The sequence below is a fragment of the Cynoglossus semilaevis genome, chromosome 4 (assembly GCF_000523025.1).
Source record: "Cynoglossus semilaevis isolate Cse_v1.0 chromosome 4, Cse_v1.0, whole genome shotgun sequence".
Taxonomy (NCBI): domain Eukaryota; kingdom Metazoa; phylum Chordata; class Actinopteri; order Pleuronectiformes; family Cynoglossidae; genus Cynoglossus; species Cynoglossus semilaevis.
The window spans coordinates 15,164,252-15,183,907 of NC_024310.1; the positions used below are offsets into that span (position 1 = coordinate 15,164,252).

Consider the following 19,656-nt stretch of genomic DNA (forward strand, 5'->3'; position numbering starts at 1 on the left):
GTAATGATTGAAAAAAGAGATAATTTGATTTGAAAAATACTAAAATTAATTTAGTGTCAGTAACCCAAATATTGTCACAATAGAGTGTGAGCCAGGATTTCAGTTTTTATATTCTCAATGAAACATTTCCCTTATCTCCTTTATCATATAGAAAGATTGATACTTTCATGTTTTCTGAGAATGGTAAAACGAAGGAAAATATATTTTAAGGAACATTTAGTCACAAAAAATGGCCAGAATCCAACAATAAATTCAAAGAATTGTTACTAAATAAAAGTGACAACGGTTTATTTTTATGCTCATAAATTGAGAGAAGCAGGGTTGATTGTGAATAGACAATTATCGTCCAAAGATGAGGAAAAACGTTTTACTTTGAAGGTCCTGTCTACCAAAAGGCGGAAGTGTGTGTGCGTGTGTCTGTGTGGCTCCAGCTCAGTGAGAGAAAGTCGACACTTTCTGTTTGTTGGTCTTTGGCATGAAGAGCGCGTGAAGCTGCGGACAGAGAGACTTTCAGGTGAGATTTACCTGTGCGTGTGTGTGTGCTTGTGTTTGTGTCTTCGTGTGTACATGTAAATAAACTATTGAGTCACAATTTGAATGGGAATGACGGGCTGATTGATGAAGGTCAGTGGTGAGACAGAACTTCATCTTGACTCCAGCTCAGCAGCTGCTCTTTCAGCCTCCACTGTATTTATGTGGTTTTTACCTGTTCTGTTTAAAGATGTAAAATAATTTCACATTTGTTCAGTTTGTAGATTTTCATCAAGTAACTCTGAGAATCATCATTAGGCTGCATCCTTTATATGAAGTCTTCATTCATTACAGCCAACAGTTACTCAAAAGCTCTCAAGACTTTGAAGTCAACATAATTGTCTTCTTGGCCCAGAGAATTTCAGAACATTTCTGAAACATTGATGTTCCCCATTGTTTTTGCATTACACAGTATTAATGAATGTATGATTGATGACAGAGCAGCGGACTGTGCTCAGCACATGACCATGTTCAACATGGTCACTAACTGGGCTTGGAGGTCACACACATTCAGCAGTAGGTTGCAGTCGTGACCATTGTTTCACCTGTTTGTTTTGATACTGCAGTAGACTTGCTGTTTATGTTACAATCACGGTCTTACTCTGTGTCCCCAGTCTCCTTAGAGGAGGACCACCAACATTACACCATCAGTGGGTCCTCATAGAGGCGACTGAGGGCCGTCGGTGCGGGACGAGATGCTGCAGCCTCCCTGCTGTAACCGTCACAGCTCCACATGGCTCTGGTAAGAGATTCTTCATGCAAACAGTAAAAACACACGCAAATTAATATGATCGTATGTTTGACCCTCCTCCTCCCCTCCTCTGTCTCCCCCAGGTGTCTTCTAATGATCCTGACGACTCTTCCCTCTGTATTCGGGGTGAGTCCAAGTTCTAATGTATTGCTTTATCATTTTTTAAATGCACATTTTAGAATGTCCTGGTGGTCATTGGTTAAAATGCTCTGAGCCTGTCCTGGTTCACCAGTACTGATGAGGTGGGAGAGATCCACTGTGAAAAAAGAACTTAATAACTAACTAACAGATACCTTAGCATCAGCCCTGGGACGTAGCGGTTTACCACCGGTGTCCTGCAGGTGGAACTTGTCCTTCCTGAGTCTGTGGTGTCCCACAGCGATCTGCCCTGAAACCTCAAGCTTTCTTATGAGGTTGCTTCAGGCGATGTGGAGTAGAGAAGAGCAGAACATCTGACTTCTTATCAAACTTTTTCCTTTGAGCTGCTTTGTTGTCTCCTTTGCTCAGAATGAAGAGTCTGTCAGACAAAGATTAATCAGTCAGATTAATTTTAATGTTGCTATTGGTAAAAAAAGATGAGGGACAATGAGAGTGAAGCCGTGCTTGGACCACAGCAGATGATGGAGAAGACGGTTGGATGTATAGCGATAGCCAAATTCCTGATGCAGATAACCACGCCTGACTGGTAATGTCGTTTTCACAACGCTGCAGGAATGTGACTGCTACAAAAACATGTTTCGTGCTGGGAAAGTCAGCCTCTGGGGCCCGTGGAGAAAAAGAACCGTCATTACATCCATGCAGAGCCCCAACGTGGTGGTGACAGGGGTGGTAGTGGTCATTAAATGAAGCTTCACCTGCCCCCCCACATCATCACCTGACTAAGAATAGGAAGCATAGGCAAATTCTAATTTCTTCACTTTTTTAATCATCATATAAGTTACAACATTATATATACCATCATACTGTAAATGGAAAGTAAAAGGAGTGAAAAAAGGTACATATGTCCTGCTAGGATTTACTTTAGCTAACTAAATTGAGCTAATGTGAGACTCCAATTGGTGCAAATTGTGAGTTCCCAGGAGTTTCTATATGTAGTTTGGTTATTGTGTATTGTTGTACGTGTGTGTGTGAGAGAGAGAGATAGATTGAGTGTTGGTATGAGTCTGCACTCCTTCGCATAGACAATTTCTGTATACCTGACAGCAGTTTCTGCATCTGTCTACATTGTGTCACTGTGTTTTTGCCTGCTGGACCACCTCTCGCCACAGCTCTCTCATCCCCAGTCTCATTATTGGGTCTTCCATGTCTTGAGGTCAGCCAGACCCACTGCCTCTGCCTCTCCACCAGTCATCTGCTCATCATCTGGATTTATAAGTACAGTGAAATGTATTCACACAATACTACATTTTACTGTACTTACCTTCACTCCTGTCTGTGTTCTGCTCCTGGGTCCACCCTGCTCCATGAACTGGGACCAGATCATACAGTGCTACGGGCGTACACCTTGCCAAGTCACATTTAATGACATCAACACAACAGTTATCACAAATTATCAGTGTTGGTTTACTCATCAGGAACAACAGTGAATTTAGGAACATTCCATGCCATCATTCCACAGAAATGTTTGAAAAAAAAAACAAAACAACCTAGACTGGGGCGTTGGACACATTGGTGGGCCCTGTTTGGAAGGCGATTGTCTTGGAACTCCGAAGACAACTATCTTTGCATTAATCTGAGACCTGGTCTATCTAGCCTAGATCTCCTGGTATGTGAACAAGTTCATTCTTCTTCTCTGCTGTTGAAGTCATACCCAGCCTCGGAATCTGGGTCCTGTGCAGTAAACCCTCATTGATGACCACATGACCCCCATCCACACTGTTACAGGACTTGAACTTGTACATAGTATCAGGTCCTTGCTCCTTGTTTTTCTCTGGTGGCTCTTTACCTAACACCACTTTGACCCAGATGTGATTTTTCCACTCAGAATCTCTCTGTGATCTCAGCTTTATATGTCAAAGGAGGGACACAGGGACATTTATATTCTTATATTATATTGACTTGAAGAAAGACTTTCCAGTCTGAGTGAAAGGAGTAAAATGAACAGACTACAGACATGGACCTGTGCACGTGTTGGAGCTGCAGCTGCAGTTTCATATCTGAGAAACTGCATCAGTCAGACGATTTTAGGAATCAGTGGGTAAGAAAACCAGAAGCATGAATGGCACACAGGTGATCTGATAAACACACAGACTGTCAGATGTTTGTCTCATGCTTACATTCCACTTAAGTCAACACTTATCTCCAGAGTCCTGACCAGACATGACAGTGGCCCAATGATTCTGTTTAACTGTGTTGGTACAGACCCACTGGCACAGTGTTCCACACTGACGTCACACCTACGTGGTTCTCACAGGTCTGCCTCAGTTCTGATGGACCAGACCACGTGCTAATGAGGAGGAGCTGAGTCTGCGTTTACAGTTGATCTAATGTGGTGTTTAATGCATGTGATGAGTAGTCTTAGACATTCAAGGATAGAAAACAAAGAGAAGATGTGAAGGCAGAGATAACAGTAACAGGACAGTCATGATGTCTTCTTTATTTTCCAGGGTTACCAAACAGAACCGTGTGGTGGACGGGACTGTTCCACCTGCCAGTGTTTCCCCGCCAAAGGAGTGAGGGTGAGACCAGTCAGAAAACAGCTGCAACATGACATCGCTCTCTTAAAAGACCTGTGACACCTTTACTGTTGACTCACAAAACACACATGCACACAATCAGAAAGATAAAGGTGCAGTAGTTCTGTCCAGGGTCACATTCATAATACAATTGGTTAGAATCTAAATAAACACATCACAAATAATCAATAACCTGATAAAAACAAATGTTGTAAGCAACAACGACTGTCTGTGTGTGAGTGTGTGCCTGCATAGGTGTGTGTTTAGACAGCTGAGGGCAGCAGACAGGCACAGTGTATTGTAGGAAGGCGTCTGTCTCAGTGATTTCACAGTTCAGAGGTTTTAGAGAAAGACGGACAGAGAAGGGATCACAGCTGTCACATCTCATCACACACACACGCACACACACACACACACACACACACACACTCAGTCCTTAGCTCGACTGAAACCTTTGGACTGACAGTGGCCCAGACCATAAATAAGAACTGGACACAGACAGCTGAGGTTCAGGTGGTGGCTGCTTAATCAACTGATGTGAATCTCCAGACAGCTGATTGGTCAGTCACTCTGCTCTGGATAGGTTGGAACCAAGTCTGCAGCCACAGTGGCCCTTTGTGGAACAGTTTACCACCTCTGATCTAAGATTTAATCTTGTGCGTGAGATTGAGATGGTTGTGTGATACTGCACTCCTGTGGTCATATTATGTTACTGCACTAGTTACACACTGCCTCCCTCGCTAAGGTTTTGTGCTAATGAGTAATAATCCTTCTACTCAGTAATTATCAGAGGTGAGTAGAGTAGCCAAAAATTGTACTTAAGTAAAAGTACTGTTACTTCAGAATAATATTACTCAAGTGGAAGTAAAAAGTAGTCATCCAAATAATTACTTAAGTAAGAGGAGAGTTTATCCCATCAACAAAATAATAAAACAAAACAAATTAATTAAATACCTTAAAATATAATAATCTTTAGGTACGTTAAAGTACTTAAATAAAAAATATAAATCAATTAAGTAAAAAGAGTACATAAAGAAAAATTAAATTACAGCACGTAGCAAGTAACAAAAACTATCAAACCTCTGGACCTGTGGACAAAAACACGTCTTTGAGGCTACAAGCAGATCGAGCTCAGCACAGAGTACTCATGTAACAGGGACAAAACTAACAGGACAAACATTCGCCTATCCTCAGCAAAAAGAAAAAAAAAGATTTGTAGGTCAAACTTACCGCAACGTGTTTTCACAGGTTGGACGATGAGCTTTTGAAAGCTGAAATATCCGTCTGTTTGGTCGACACAGAAGACGCCGCATGATGAAACTTTTCGCACTGTTTGTAACGTAAACATACTCCCAATATGAGGCCGGGGTGTGCCTTCTTGTTTCTGTCAGCATTGCTGACCGTTGATTCTGCCATTTTTGCTGTTGTTGATATTGACCACTAAACTAATCCGTCCCGCCGCCGAGATCGAGTATGGTCACGTGACGAGACTGCGCAGAAAGGGCTACATTTTATTGGTTACAGTCGCGCGGTAGAGCCTTGGGCGGCAGTAACTCTCTGACAAAATAAAAGTAGAGATACTGGATCGTGGATCTATAGAGAATAGAGAATATAGCTAAAGCTTTATCCAGTATCTCTGTAACGAGTAACGAGCTCAGTATAGCCTAATGTAGCGGAGTAAGAGTACTGTTCTTTCTTCATAAATCTACTCCAATAAAAGTAAAAAGTATAGTGATTTATAACTACGCCTAGAACTATTTTATTTTGAAAAACCTACTCAATTAAATGTAACGAAGTAAGTGTTACCTCTGGTAATTATAAGCAGGGTAGTTAAGGTAGGATTAAAAAATGTTCCTTGATTTCCTGCAGGGGGCTCCAGGGGTTCTGGGATTACAAGGCCAACAGGGGATGCTGGGCTTCCCTGGCCCTCAGGGGCCTCCAGGGGAGAAGGGCCACAGGGGAGCTGAGGGATGGACTGGAGCACATGGACCCAAAGGAGATGTGGTGAATACAGTTTAAAGATGATGATTTTTAACCAACCACCACCTTCACCTGGTGACCTTCATCATGAGGGTCATATATTGATGTCTTTGTCTGTTCTGTCAGGGATATGCAGGGGTCGTTGGTTTTCCAGGGTTAGAGGGTGTTCCGGTAAGAAGCTCTAACTCCATCGGCCAATCGTTTTATTTGACTGGATCAGCTTCACTGATGTCAGGCTGACTGTTTCCTTTTGTATGTTCAGGGTCATCCAGGTCCAGCTGGAGGTCCTGGTTGTCCTGGTTTGGATGGATGTAATGGAACAAGAGGACAGAAAGGAGAGTCTGGTCTTCCTGGGGAACAAGGCCTCTATGGAGAACCGGTTGGTTTTCAGTTGTACGATTACAACAATATACAGTATACTGGTTAAAATGGGTTTCGTTTAAACTGGCTCAGCTGTTATCTTTTGGTTCAGGGTTTACCAGGACCAAAGGGTTTTCCAGGAGATCGAAGCGATTGCTGTGTACCTTACCCTGGACTACCTGTGAGTACACCATACTTCACATACATGTTCACACAAATACTTGTACTATACAAAATACTAATAGATAATAGATAGGTCTTTCTTTTTTTAACTAAATAACGGTCAATGTGTGTGTGTGTGTTTGACAGGGGGACGTCGGGTGTGTTGGTCCACCTGGACTGCAGGTGAGAGCAACCATTGAACACATGTATAATGTAAACTATAACTATAAATACAGGTCACTAATTAACTAGTTAACAGTAGTTAGTGTTCCACCTTTTCATGTATCATTAATGGTTTTCCTGTTTCTGATTTTTATTGAAAATATTTACTGTCTCTCTCTCACCCTCTCTCTCTTTCTCTCTCTCTCTCTACTATCATTCTTCAGGGCAAACAAGGACGTCCCGGCCTCATTGGTTGTGTGGGTCCACCAGGATTGGACGGGGTCAATGTAAGTCAGTCTAATGTCTGATTGACATTTTTATAACCTAATAAATGACACAGTTAATATGGAGATCACCAGAACTGTCCTCTGTCTGTGTGTTCCAGGGTCTCCCTGGTCTGCCTGGTGTCAGGGGTCCACCTGTAAGTATGATGTGATAACATCATGTAGTTTAAACACTTGTTTACAAATACAACAGTGATTAAATCGGCAGCTGATGTTTAGTCAGAGTGATGCGTTTGTGTTCCAGGGACAAAGCGGTCGATCTGTGCCTGGAGCAAAAGGAGAGGAGGTACAGTAAGGTACAGTCATGTGCCATCGTGGTACCTCTGACTGAAGCAGTGATGTCACTTTTGAGGGGGGCTTTAGTGATCCTCCTCCAGTTTTCACACTGTAGTACTCTCTCTCACCCACAGGGGGATCTTGGTTTTCAGGGGCCACCAGGACCATTTGAGATAGTGGACCCTCCTGAAGATTTTTACATCAAAGGAGAACAGGTCTGCAGGACATCAGTCTGTTACAGTCTGTACCATGTGACTGCTGTTGGTTCTAGTAATGGTTCCATTGTTTTCTTAGGGTTCTCCTGGTCTTAAAGGAGTAGAGGGAGCAGCAGGACTACCGGTACGTTTCTGATCACCACCATGTAACTTCATTTCAATTCACATCAGCATCGACTGACAGTCTGACTGACACACTGTAGACTGATTAATATTGTTGAGGACAACAACTGGACTGCAGTCTAGAAAGAAACTCTCCACACGTTCTTCAAGACACCGTCCAGATGAACAGTAATGACTGAAATACACCAACTCTATGAAGAGACATTTTCACTGAGACTGTTGGAGACTTTTATGGACCTTTGTCCAGATTTATAACTCTATCATTTGGATGAATCACAGATAAAAACAGATGAGAAACACTGACCTCTACCTGCTCCAGAAATACATAGAAAAAACTTCCATATGTGGAGATGTAAATTAATCTGGATTACTATGATTATTCCTAATTGATAATGATCATGATTAATCACGATTATTCCACAGCTTTCCAATTGATTTTCTGTAGAGAATATCATTGACAAACACTCAAACCTGTGTGTGTTCTCAGGGTCAGAATTCAAGACCAGGAATCAAAGGAGAGAAAGGAATTCTGGGATTTCCTGGGAACAGGGTAAATAACTGAAATGGTTTAAGGATGATGACAAATGACCTGTTCTGATTGGCCAGACTCATAGAATTACATGTTACTTTAATGTGTTTTAGGGATTGTTTGGGTATGATGGTCCACCTGGAGAGAAGGGAATTAAAGTAAGTCAACACAACACAGTGTTCTTCATAATGGATAAGAGAAATATCAACACTTCTACTGTTGTAGACTGTTAGATGTTCTATGTTTTAAACATTTAACTGTCAATGTGCAGGGGTTCCAAGGGAGTCCTGGTCTGCCTGGACTAATTGGCCAAGAAGGTCCAAAGGTCAGTCTGTCTGTGTCTGTTTGCTGACCAATCAGAGTCAGCTCATAAGTCAGGGTCTTACGTACATGAACTTTGGTCTTAGTTGTAATGAGTCTGAATCTGATTTCAGGGAATTATGGGAGATCTGGGTCCTAAAGGCCTCCCTCAAGATTCAGACCTCACACACACAGGTGAAGTTCTTAGTCAAAACTTTGACGTTATTCTAACCACAGCAAGAAACAGGACAATGGAGCATAGATCTAAAACCAATAGATACTGTAGTGTAAAGTTGTAAAAGTAAAGCTTGAAGATATGATACCATTATACACATTCTGTTTAGACTAGTTCTGTAAAGTTTCTTGTTGAAAAAAAATCATACTACATATAATTGTCACAATTACACATTTAGAATTTGAATTAGATTCAGTAGGTTTATGTATGTAGCTTCCTGACCTATATGTGGTGCTAGTTACAGCCAGACTAATCCAAATACATACATAGCATATTTACACACATTAGCTGGTTATTAGTAAATTAGTGTGTTGTTAGCCCATGTATGTAGCTGTTTAGTATTATGTTAACAATGCAGTAGCAAAGTGGCCAATTAGCAGAATGTTATATGTTGTATGCTGGAATGAGTCTATTAGCAGCAGTTAGCACTGCGGTACCACAGACTGTCTGTTTTTACCTTTTACCTTACACTGCTAAATAATCCATCTGTTGACCAAACCAAACACTTTCAACTGGTCGAAAACCTTGCTGTTGTTCACAGGTTGTTTTGTTAGGGTATCCAGGGTACTAAAGCTTCACAGCTATATCACCTTTATAACCAAAGCCAATTATCGTATAACCTAAACTAAACACCTCCCATCTTTCAGGTGTAAATGGTGACCTTGGGCCACCTGGACTCACTGGACCTCCAGGAGAAAGGGGAACGATGGGAATGCATGGACCTCCAGGGGTCCCTGGCAGATCTATACCTGGTCAGTTATTGTTTTATACAATTGTATATGTATTATAAGTTATATACATATCATGCTGTTCTTCACACATCTGGTTACTGAAAGTAAAAACTTTTACAAAACATGTATTTCCTATCTTTAATGTTTTGTTAATGTTAATAAAACCAGATCAGTTTAGGGTTGACAATTGTTTGAAAGTGTTATTTATTGATTAAATCAATTCTATGTCCATGCCTGCTCAGGTCCACCAGGCTTTGTGGGCCAGAGTGGAGGTCCAGGATCCAAGGGGGAAAAAGGAGATCCAGGTCTAATGTATAAATACGGACCTGTGCTTGGAGAACCTGGTAAACCTGGACGTCCTGGACCCATAGGACCAAAGGGAGAACCAGGAACACCAGGTACAAGAAGCTCTCATTCAGTTGAGTCTAAATCCTTCATATTATTATTGTGTTGGATCCATGATTCTACTACTTTGTTTTCATCAGGTCATTACTGTCTCCCTGGAGCCAATGGAGAACCTGGAGAACCGGGTCATCAAGGACCTCCTGGGGCTCTGGGCTTCACAGGATTAAAAGGTCAAGATCGTCTTTTGTGTTTCTTTTACACCTGTCACACATTTAAAACCATTTAAATATGAGGACTTCTTGTTAGCACCACAGACTAGTTTCATGTTTGACTAGTCATGCTAGAATTCTTACAGACAGTTGTTAAGGTGCAATTTCAAAAATTCATTGTGCTCCCAGGATTTACAGGACCAAGATAAAAAACTCTCGACCATTTGATTCCAAAACAGAGCGATGCCTTAGGTTTTCTGACTGTGAATAAAAAAAAAAAGCGATGCCTTAGGTTTTCTGACTGTGATTTAATCTGTTTGTTGCAGGTGCTCGTGGAGATTGTTCTTGTGGCCCTACTATTTCAATCATGGGCCCCCCTGGTCTGTCAGGAGATCCAGGCCTTCCAGGGTTGCCTGGAGTCCCGGGGGCAACTGGGCAAAATGGAGAAGAAGGTTCACCTGGTGATGCTGGAGAACATGGAGAGCAGGTGAGTCTCCAAAGCAAAAACCCAGATTCAATCAGTTTAGTTTTGTTTTCATTAATGTTCCTACGTATTAATATGTAGGAACATTGTTCATGTTGTTTACAGGGCCTGGGAGCGTATGTTCATGTTGTTTACAGGGCCTGGGAGGGTTTTCAGGTGTGAAAGGGTTCAAAGGTCAAAAGGGAGGCTTCAGGGTGGTCAGTTTTACAGGTGAGTCCATTATGTTTATATCAGGTGAACAACCAGCTAGAAATGTCAGCCTGGTGTCATATCAGGGCCACACACACGCTGACTGCAGCCTTTTCTCCAGGTGAGAAGGGAAACAGGGGCAAACAAGGCCCTCCGGGTAATCCAGGGTTTTCTGGGAGGATGGGACTTCCTGGGCTCCGCGGCCCTCCTGGAGACCTTGGTTCACGAGTAAGTAGGTTGTTCCAGGTAAACCTAATAGTGTATTTTTGGACTTTTACATAGAACCATCTGGAAAGGACCATTAGGATATGGAGGTGGAGAGAAGGGGATAGACATGCAGCAAAGACGTCTCACAGTCAAACAGACCTACTGCTGGGTAGTGGCCCATGTAGAGTCCACCACCACAACTCTAACCTTAGTCTTCTCTGTTTCTGTTTTGGTCAAACCTGGTGGATTGATTCCAGGGTGACAGCTTCACTAGTTTTCCTGGAGACAGAGGTTATCCTGGATTTCCTGGATCTAAGGGATTACCAGGAGCTCCAGGCTCCCCTGGAGCTGATTTTATTGGTGCTGTGGGACAGCGTGGGCCCCCTGGTGAGCCGGGACCTACAGGAATCCCGGGTTTCCCAGGACCAAAGGGTGTTATTGGTGAAAATGATGGTTACTTTTAAAATAGCTACTAGATCGTTTTAATCCATTTCTTAACACAAAAAGTTTTTTCTGCTGAACTTGTGACACTCTCACCTAGGTGACACTCCTGCAAGTGTTCCCTTACTCCCCGGGCCCACAGGAAAGAGGGGGGACAATGGAAACACAGGTACAAACAGTGGATATTATCCGTTGGATCGACTGTGTTTGACATATCTTACTTTTTTGCTGTCCTTTCTGTCCTTCCAGGTTATCCAGGACTTCCAGGACCTACTGGATTCCGTGGCATCACAGGACGTGATGGTATTAAGGGAGAACAGGGGCGACCTGGTCTTCCTGGACTGCCTGGACGACAAGGTAGTACATCTAGTTAATCCACTGTCTATGAAGATGTTCTCACTAACAAACCTTCACCTTTTCTCTGGGTCTTTGCTGCAGGACCTCCTGGCCTGGTTGGAGATACTGGAGAAGAAGGACCTGAAGGCTTCAGTTATGATGGAGATCCAGGTACAGTACTTGAAGGACCTCCATTTGAAGGAATTGCAGGTCGACTTTTCAAATCCAACCAAACTGGTGTGTTTACACTGAATGTGATCCAGTTGTAACACAGTCAACACCAGGTCAAACAAACAACACGTCTTGTGTTTACCCTGCTATGTTTTGTCAGTATAATCGTTTTTTTTTTTGTCTGTGTATCAGGGTTACCAGGAACCACTGGTGTTCCTGGACTTAGGGGTCCAGCAGGAGACTCTGATGCTGGTCCCGTAGGACCCAATGGTTTTCCAGGGCCACAGGGCTCTCCAGGACCTAAAGGGGTCCCCGGAGCCCCTGGTATTAATGGACAACAAGGTTATTAGATTGAAGATTACATCTGAATCATATCCATCAGAGCCACTCTCACTGTAAAGACATTCATGGCTGTCTTTCTTTTCCATCTTAATCCAGGAGTTCCAGGTCTGCCTGGGATACCTGGACCAGAGGGCTGGAGAGGAACTGATGGAGCACCAGGGGTAACTGGTCCTCCAGGTCCCTCACCTACATACTGTGATGTAGGAAGACCAGGAGCTAGAGGTGATGTTGGTCATCAGGGGACCGTTGGACCTCAGGGTAATTTGTTTACCACTACATACATACATACATAGAGTGTATAATGTACAGTAAACAGTACACAGTATAGATTACAGTATACACTACACAGTACAAAGATAGAAACATTTACCAAAGTGGTGACACTATATTTCATTTCAGGATATCAGGGAGAAAAGGGTGAGTTTGGAGATGTGGGTCTTCCAGGTTTTGGACTTGCAGGTCCTGCAGGTAAATCAGGTCCTCCAGGTTTGCCAGGGGTTCTGGGACTCCAAGGCCCTGCTGGTCCCACTGGAAGGGTTGCGGGTAGTTTTGGGCATAAGGGGGGGGAACCGGCAGCCACTCTCACACCTGTGATTTGATTATTTGAAAAAGTTACTGGAAAATTCTGGCTGTGTCAGGTGTGTTGGGTCCCCAAGGCAAGTATGGTGGGCCAGGGCCTCCAGGTCAGACTGGACCCCCTGGACATCCAGGCACAACAGGAGAAAGAGGATTTAATGGACGAGATGGAGCTCCTGGGTGTCAGGGGCCAAAAGGAGTGAAAGGTAAAGTCTGAGTTTGGTAATAAACAATGAACGCTGAAAAAAAGAAACTTCTGCTCTGAAAGAAGCCTGATACGTGTCCCTGCAGGTAGTCGAGGTTGTCCAGGGCCTCCAGGAGAGACCACGTACATCCTTATCAAAGGACAGGAAGGAAAACAAGGAGCCGTTGGTGTTAGCGGCTTCCCTGGAGCACGAGGTCAGAGGCATGGCATTGTCTTAACAGAGCAGTCACATGACAAGAGACGTGTTAGCTGTGATATCAACAGGCAAAGTTCAGTCACCTTTTATTTTTGCATGTCTGCAACAAGTCCAGAGTGAGTCAGTCTGTCCTTGGCAGTGGCGGCAGCAGCCAAACATTATCAGGTCGCCACCCACTGGGCCTCTGACAACATTAGTTTCAGTGTTGTGTGTATCATTGACTTCTGTTATTTCGTTGCACCTTGACACGTGGCCTGTGATAATATTGTCGAACATGAAAAAGTACTCATTACTAAAAATATCAAACACCTCTGGGCTGTAGAACACTGTAAAACATTGGCTTAATTAGGATCAAATTTGAATTAGGATCAAATTTGACACAGAGATGCTTCTCAGAGTGACAGAGAGAGTCCTGTCAAAACCAAACATTCATCATTTTTAGGGGGTTTTAAGAAAGATCATTTTAATTCAATGTTACTGTAAAAACTGAAAAGTGCATTGGGACAAATGTGTTTTTTGAACTTGATTGGCACCTCAATGGTGAGATGATACTAATGGTGACTGGATTCTATTCTGTATTTTTACAGGAAACAAAGGTGTGCAAGGACCAAAAGGTAGCCTAGGTTACCCAGGAACCTGTGGTCCCCAAGGCATCATAGGGAACCCAGGATCACCAGGACACTGTGGTATACCAGGACCACCAGGATTCCCTGGATGCAGAGGATCTCCAGGACTCATCGGCTTTCCTGGGGAGACAGGAGATCCGGTAAGATCACTTTTGACGACTAGATGCCTGGTGTGAAGAAGATCTTTATATCTTATATTTATATCAAACAGGAAGTTGAGTCACACACCATTCCAAGATCAAGCATATCGTACGTTCCTGTCTATTTTGTGCTTGATGTCTATGATCGTCTTGTGTTTTTCTGGTTGTGTTTAAAGGGTGACATCGGGTTCCCAGGAAAATGTGGAGAACCTGGTCGTTATGGATGTACTGGTCAGAAAGGTACAAAGCCAACTCCACACTAAAGCACAGTGGACTCATTTAGATATGAGTCAAATATTGAGTGGAGTTTGTCTGGGATTTCAGGTGATAAAGGAGACTCTGTTGGTTGTCCTGGTGTACCTGGAGACAAGGGACCTGCTGGAGACTGTGGACCCACAGGTGATGGTTTGGTTGTGTTGATGCAGCAATGAGAAAGTGGAGTGAAGTGAATTTCTAACTTTGTCCCACTATTTCTTTTTAAAAGGGCCTCCTGGACCATGTGGAAATCCTGGACTACCTGGTTTCATTGGAGCGCCAGGACCAAAAGGATCTAAAGGAGACCAGGGTCACCACGGAGAACTGGGATCTCCAGGTAGAGTGAATCGCCCGTTTACCTGAAGCAGTAGTGAACTAGGAAAACTCTGCTGTGTCTAAAGGCTGCTTCACCTCTCACTGACTAAGAACCTACACAGGTTCATTTTTGAGAGTCTTTGTGTTTCCTGGTACAAGTGATTCAAAAGTAGTAATTGTGTATTTTGTAATCTACCTGCATGAATGACCTCCTGTCATGATGGTGGAACAAACTGCTGAGATCTCTGTCACTCTCTTTAATAAGGACCTGACTTTTGTTTAAACCACTGTCTGTTCATGGTTCTTCTCAGGTGTTATTGGCCCTGCTGGTCCAAGAGGTCGGTCAGGCTGTCCTGGTCAACCTGGCAATGTTGGAAGTGATGGTCCTCCAGGACCACAGGGCTGTGCAGGGCTCCAAGGTCAGCAATGAAATCTAAACATTCTATCTCTAAGGATTCTGTATTTGGTCTGGATCTGAGTGTTATTTGAAAAAACAAAATTCCACATTTTCTATATTGTTTTACAATGTCTTGTTAATCCATGGTTAATTTCTGGATGTTGATGTCTCTCTCGAAGGTCCTCCAGGGCCTCCAGGACTTCATGGACTGGATGGACTGAAAGGAGTGAAGGGAGACGTGGGGACTAGAGGTTTGTCCAAATCTTTTTAAGACAACAGTAATCATGTATGTCCCAGTTGTGTGTCAAAGTAGTGTTCAGGAAAGAAGGGAAAGTTGTCACTCCATCTGTCCTGGTCACAGGTCATTCTTTAAATCCTGAACAATTCTTAGAACAAAATCATACAATTGTGTCAGTGAGAAGTTTGGTAAGAATATTTAAAATTCAGTTCAGTCTGGTTCACATCTCAGTTGAATATTAGACGCTGTTAGTTTGAGGTTCAAGTTCAGGATTTGGTTTAGTTTAGTTTTGTTACAGTGAGTCGGGGGGTTCAGATCTGTTTGTTAATCCTTTTAGGCCTGGCTGAACCCGGCCCCCCAGGTTTTAGAGGTCTTCCAGGAGATAAAGGTCCTCACGGTCCTCCAGGATATTGTGGTCCAAATCAGCCTGGAGAACCAGGACTAAGAGGACCCCCAGGACCCAAAGGTCTGTGGTAATGTAACTCCCAACCGACGTCAACATCATGATTAAACCTCTAAAGGTCGGACCCTTCGCTGAAAAATCTGCTAATTTCTCACTGTTTTACTGTAGGAACTCCAGGGATTAGCGGACCCTGTGGTGACAATGGACCAGCATGTCAAAACCCAATTCCTGGCCCTCCTGGAGACTGTGGTGTTCCAGGTCCAGATGGAGATCCTGGTTAGTTCTTGATGAATAAACGTCAGTTGAAAAATGAACTCTGAAAACCTTCTAACTGAAGCTCTGCTCCTTAGGATGTCCTGGGATCATGGGAGATCCTGGTCCGAACCGTCCACTACCTGGGGATGATGGAGACAATGGAAACATGGGCTGCCAAGGGCCACCAGGGCCCAAAGGACTGCCAGGATTGAATGGTCTGCCTGGAATCCCTGGATATCCTGGAGTCAAAGGTAAATGTCTTTGTATATGAGATGAACCACAGCCATCATCTCCTACACTGATGGATGTTCTCACGGATCTGTTGTTAGGTGAGAAGGGCTCACATGGAATGATAGGTGTGCCTGGTCCACGGGGTCCAAAAGGTTGTAATGGTTCACCCGGGCCTTCAGGGCCAAAAGGACTTAGTGGAGAAATGGGTCCAAAGGGAGAACGTGGAGGAGTTCACAGCTGTGCCCCTTACCTACCCCCACAACGAGGGCCCGCAGGTCCTCCAGGCTCCCCTGGTGCACCCGGAGAGGCTGGTGTCCGTGGAGAAGATGGTCAGAAAGGACTTCAAGGTGAGAACCAAAACCTGGAGCAGATGTCCAGTTCTGAGTGTCTCATCATGTTTGAAGGTTTCTCTGCTCTGTTTACTTCTCTATTGTCTTATTATTTTATGACCTCCTCTGTTTCAGGTATGAGGGGAGATCCTGGATCTGAAGGACTGAGAGGATTTGTGGGATCTCAAGGTTCAGATGGAAACCCAGGTGTGCCAGGGTTGCAGGGGATGATGGGAGATATTGGACCCAAAGGTAAGAATCTTCTAAAGTTTTATTTTACTTATTTAATAGAATTGTTTGATGGGCCCTACAATATTACTGCCAAATATTACCCCACCCCCACTTCTGAAACATGAACAGTCCCTTTCTCTGCCTGAAGGGTGTGCTGTGTATAACCTATGTAAACTCTAAATTCTACATAAACATCAGTGTTAAAAAAAGACATAACAATTTTAACCATTCTTGGTTAATGTAATACCGTGCACTGGTCTTTGTATTAGGTAACCCTGGTCCAGCTGGAGACCCTGGTCCTCCTGGACAGTCTAGGCAGGTGAACTCAGGATACCTGTTGGTGAGACACAGCCAGTCGGGTCAGATTCCCAGCTGTCCGTTGAACATGAGGGTCCTGTGGAGGGGCTACAGTCTGCTGTACCTGGAGGGGCAGGAGAAGGCCCACACTCAGGACCTGGGTACACACACAAAAATGTTGGGATTTGAACCACAGACCTATGATCTGTTTTTTTCTGACCTCAGTCTTGTCCGTGTCTTTCTGTAGGTCAGGCAGGCTCGTGCATTCGCGTCTTCTCCACCATGCCCTTCACCTCCTGTAACAAACGCGCTTGCTCTTATGCGAGTCGAAACGACAAATCTTATTGGCTGTCGACGACGGCACCTCGTCCCAACGTCCCCTTTGCTGGGCCTTCCATTGAAGAGCACATCAGCCGCTGTGTGGTATGTGAAGCCCTGTCCACTCCTGTCGCTCTTCACAGCCAGACGTCCGAAGAACCAAAGTGCCCCCCGAAGTGGACCAGCCTGTGGACAGGATACTCCTTCATCATGGTACATACTACAGAGCAGACAGCATTTAACTTTCATTTAGTCGGGGCGACTCCACCCATTTGTGTTGTTCATAATTGTAATTTAATGTTTTTTATGCCGATTTGACAACGTAATCTGCTTTACGTGTTGTAGCATACAGGTTCAGGTGATGAGGGCGGCGGCCAGTCCCTGACATCATCGGGCAGCTGTCTCACAGACTTCAGGTCTCACCCGTTTGTGGAGTGTCAGGGACCACGGGGAACCTGCCACTACTTTACTAACATCTACAGCTTCTGGCTGACCAGAGTGGACACGAGCACCACCATGATGACTGACGAGCAACAGCAGATAGACAACATTGGGAGGTGCAGCGTCTGCATAAGAGCTTAAAGGGAATGGACACCAGCAGCGCCTCCTTCTGCAGGAGTTTGAACTGAACTACAGCAGGAGGTGAATTAAAGCTTCACCTGATGTTCACTTGATGGCTGCAGGATGCTCTCTCACCAACAGGGGGCAGCAGCAGGTACAGCATCTAGTAGATATAGGCCCCACCTCCAGATATGCACTGGCATCACATACTGATTGGTCCATGACCAACGACCACAGGTCAGGGGTCAGTATTATTTGATCAGACCAACAGAGGGAACTGTGGGACGACTGTTCTTTTTCTCCTGAACTAAACCTGTAATCAACTGTAGAGCTGTGCCAAAGTTACTGGGTCTCTTCAGGATTTGAAACAGAACAAGATCACAACCAGGATTGGAAGCAGGACCGGACCCAGGACCAGGACCAGAACCAGGAGGAGTTCTAATCAGAAGATATTTTTCATTCCATTTAGTGAAGAACTTTCTTCAGTTTTTCCATTTTATATTCAATCCATTTTTTATAATTGAAAAAAAAATCCTTAATAATAAAATGCAAATGATCAGTATTTAGTGTTTTAATTATTTATAAATTTAATACAGCAAATATTTATTTTACATTTTCATTCATTTTTGAAAAAGTATCTCTGGAAATCTTTGTTTTCTCTCTCTGTTTTTATTTTCCAATCCCATGTCTTCTCCTGGTCTCTGGCTCCAGTCCAGATTATTGTCCTTATCCATAGTTAAAAAGTACTCTCTCTGGCTCTGACTTGTAAATATGTTTGAACCACTGACTGCATGTAAGTAATGAACCGAACCAAACTTAGTCCCCAGTAGTAAAACATGTCCGCTGCAGCACCCTGTACTCCTGCTGTTAATTACTTCATTAATTTAACAGGGGTCCTGCACCACATGATGAGTCAGATCACATGTATTGAAGTATTGATTTTACAATGTGACTAGAAAGACCTGGCATTAGTGATTAAGAGCACGTTTCAGGTGAAAGAAGCCATGTGAGAAGTTGTTAGTTGTTAGAAAACAAATCACAGGAGAATTCTGTCAGAGAGTTCCTGGTTCCTGTCTTCTGTGCAGTCTTTTGTTTGAACTCATTCTTTTTATAATCCTTTGTAAATGTTGTCAAAGTATTTATTTAGCCAAAATTTCATTTGGTGCTAATTGTTTTCATCTTGGTTAGTCATGATGAGGTAAATAAAATGTCTTCTCTGTTCCCATGGTGCTTAGCAGTAAATAAAAAAATAAAACAACATTATTGCAATTAAATAAAGTGAGAAATGAATGTGGGCGGAGCATAATATTAGCTGGTGATGATGAAGAGGAGGAGGAGAAAGTGTGTAATCAGTCTGTTAAATCTCTATTATCTTAACATTGTAGTAAAACAAATAAAAACACACACGCACTAACATTTTTCTCTGTGGGAAAACAACCTCAATAAAACACTATAGACTTTCTTTACTCTGTGTCTAAGCGTGTGTTGAAGCAAACAACACTGAAACATTAATAAAATAATACATTTAAAAAACTACAGTGCTCTCACCTTTCTTTTATCCAGCGATCTGGACAAACTCAGATGTTTTTTGTCTGCTCTTTTCAGCATGTTTCTCTAAAAAGTTATTTCTCTCCATCTGCTGCTGGAGTCACCTCTGGTCATCCCAGCTCATCAGGTTCACCTGTGTTGGGGTTTTGTTCCAGAGGTGGGGCAATAAGTCAGCTGAAATGTGTTGTGTTGATTTTAAGGCTGTCTCTGGGAAACACATTTTCAGTACATTCACAACTACTGTATGGTCAGTTTAGACCAGTGAATGCTAACCTTACCTCCAATCTGCATGTTTTTGGACTGTGGTACAAACTGGGGAAAACACACACACACACACAGGGAGAACAGAAGAACTCGGCAGCTGCAGTTCAAAGCCGTGACCTTCTTGTTGTAAGGCAAAGACACCAACCACCCTGCTGTTATGTGATCCCACCAATACCGTATGTTGGAGATTGACTGTTAAAAACCAGACAATAAGTTTTATTGTCATTTACATC

General features: G+C 43.3%; 1 protein-coding gene across 1 annotated transcript; it reads left to right on the forward strand.

Moving 5' to 3' along the window:
- Window positions 1–1,142: 1,142 nt before the first annotated feature.
- Window positions 1,143–19,145, forward strand: col4a4 (collagen, type IV, alpha 4). The gene is made up of 46 exons (XM_025054840.1): window positions 1,143–1,273; window positions 1,366–1,408; window positions 3,889–3,960; window positions 5,827–5,961; window positions 6,064–6,108; window positions 6,200–6,316; window positions 6,410–6,478; window positions 6,607–6,642; window positions 6,846–6,908; window positions 7,007–7,042; window positions 7,150–7,191; window positions 7,316–7,396; window positions 7,476–7,520; window positions 8,007–8,069; window positions 8,162–8,206; window positions 8,320–8,373; window positions 8,483–8,543; window positions 9,231–9,335; window positions 9,557–9,712; window positions 9,800–9,889; window positions 10,195–10,355; window positions 10,490–10,562; window positions 10,663–10,769; window positions 11,006–11,189; window positions 11,290–11,358; window positions 11,439–11,546; window positions 11,628–11,696; window positions 11,889–12,038; window positions 12,135–12,296; window positions 12,438–12,594; window positions 12,672–12,820; window positions 12,906–13,013; window positions 13,603–13,781; window positions 13,958–14,021; window positions 14,106–14,180; window positions 14,266–14,373; window positions 14,663–14,770; window positions 14,928–14,999; window positions 15,324–15,452; window positions 15,558–15,665; window positions 15,740–15,895; window positions 15,974–16,222; window positions 16,340–16,456; window positions 16,705–16,893; window positions 16,980–17,263; window positions 17,396–19,145. Exons 1-46 carry the CDS (start codon window positions 1,227–1,229, stop codon window positions 17,630–17,632), a joined length of 4,977 nt encoding a protein of 1,658 aa, XP_024910608.1. The 5' UTR covers window positions 1,143–1,226; the 3' UTR covers window positions 17,633–19,145.
- The last annotated feature ends 511 nt before the right edge of the window (window positions 19,146–19,656 follow it).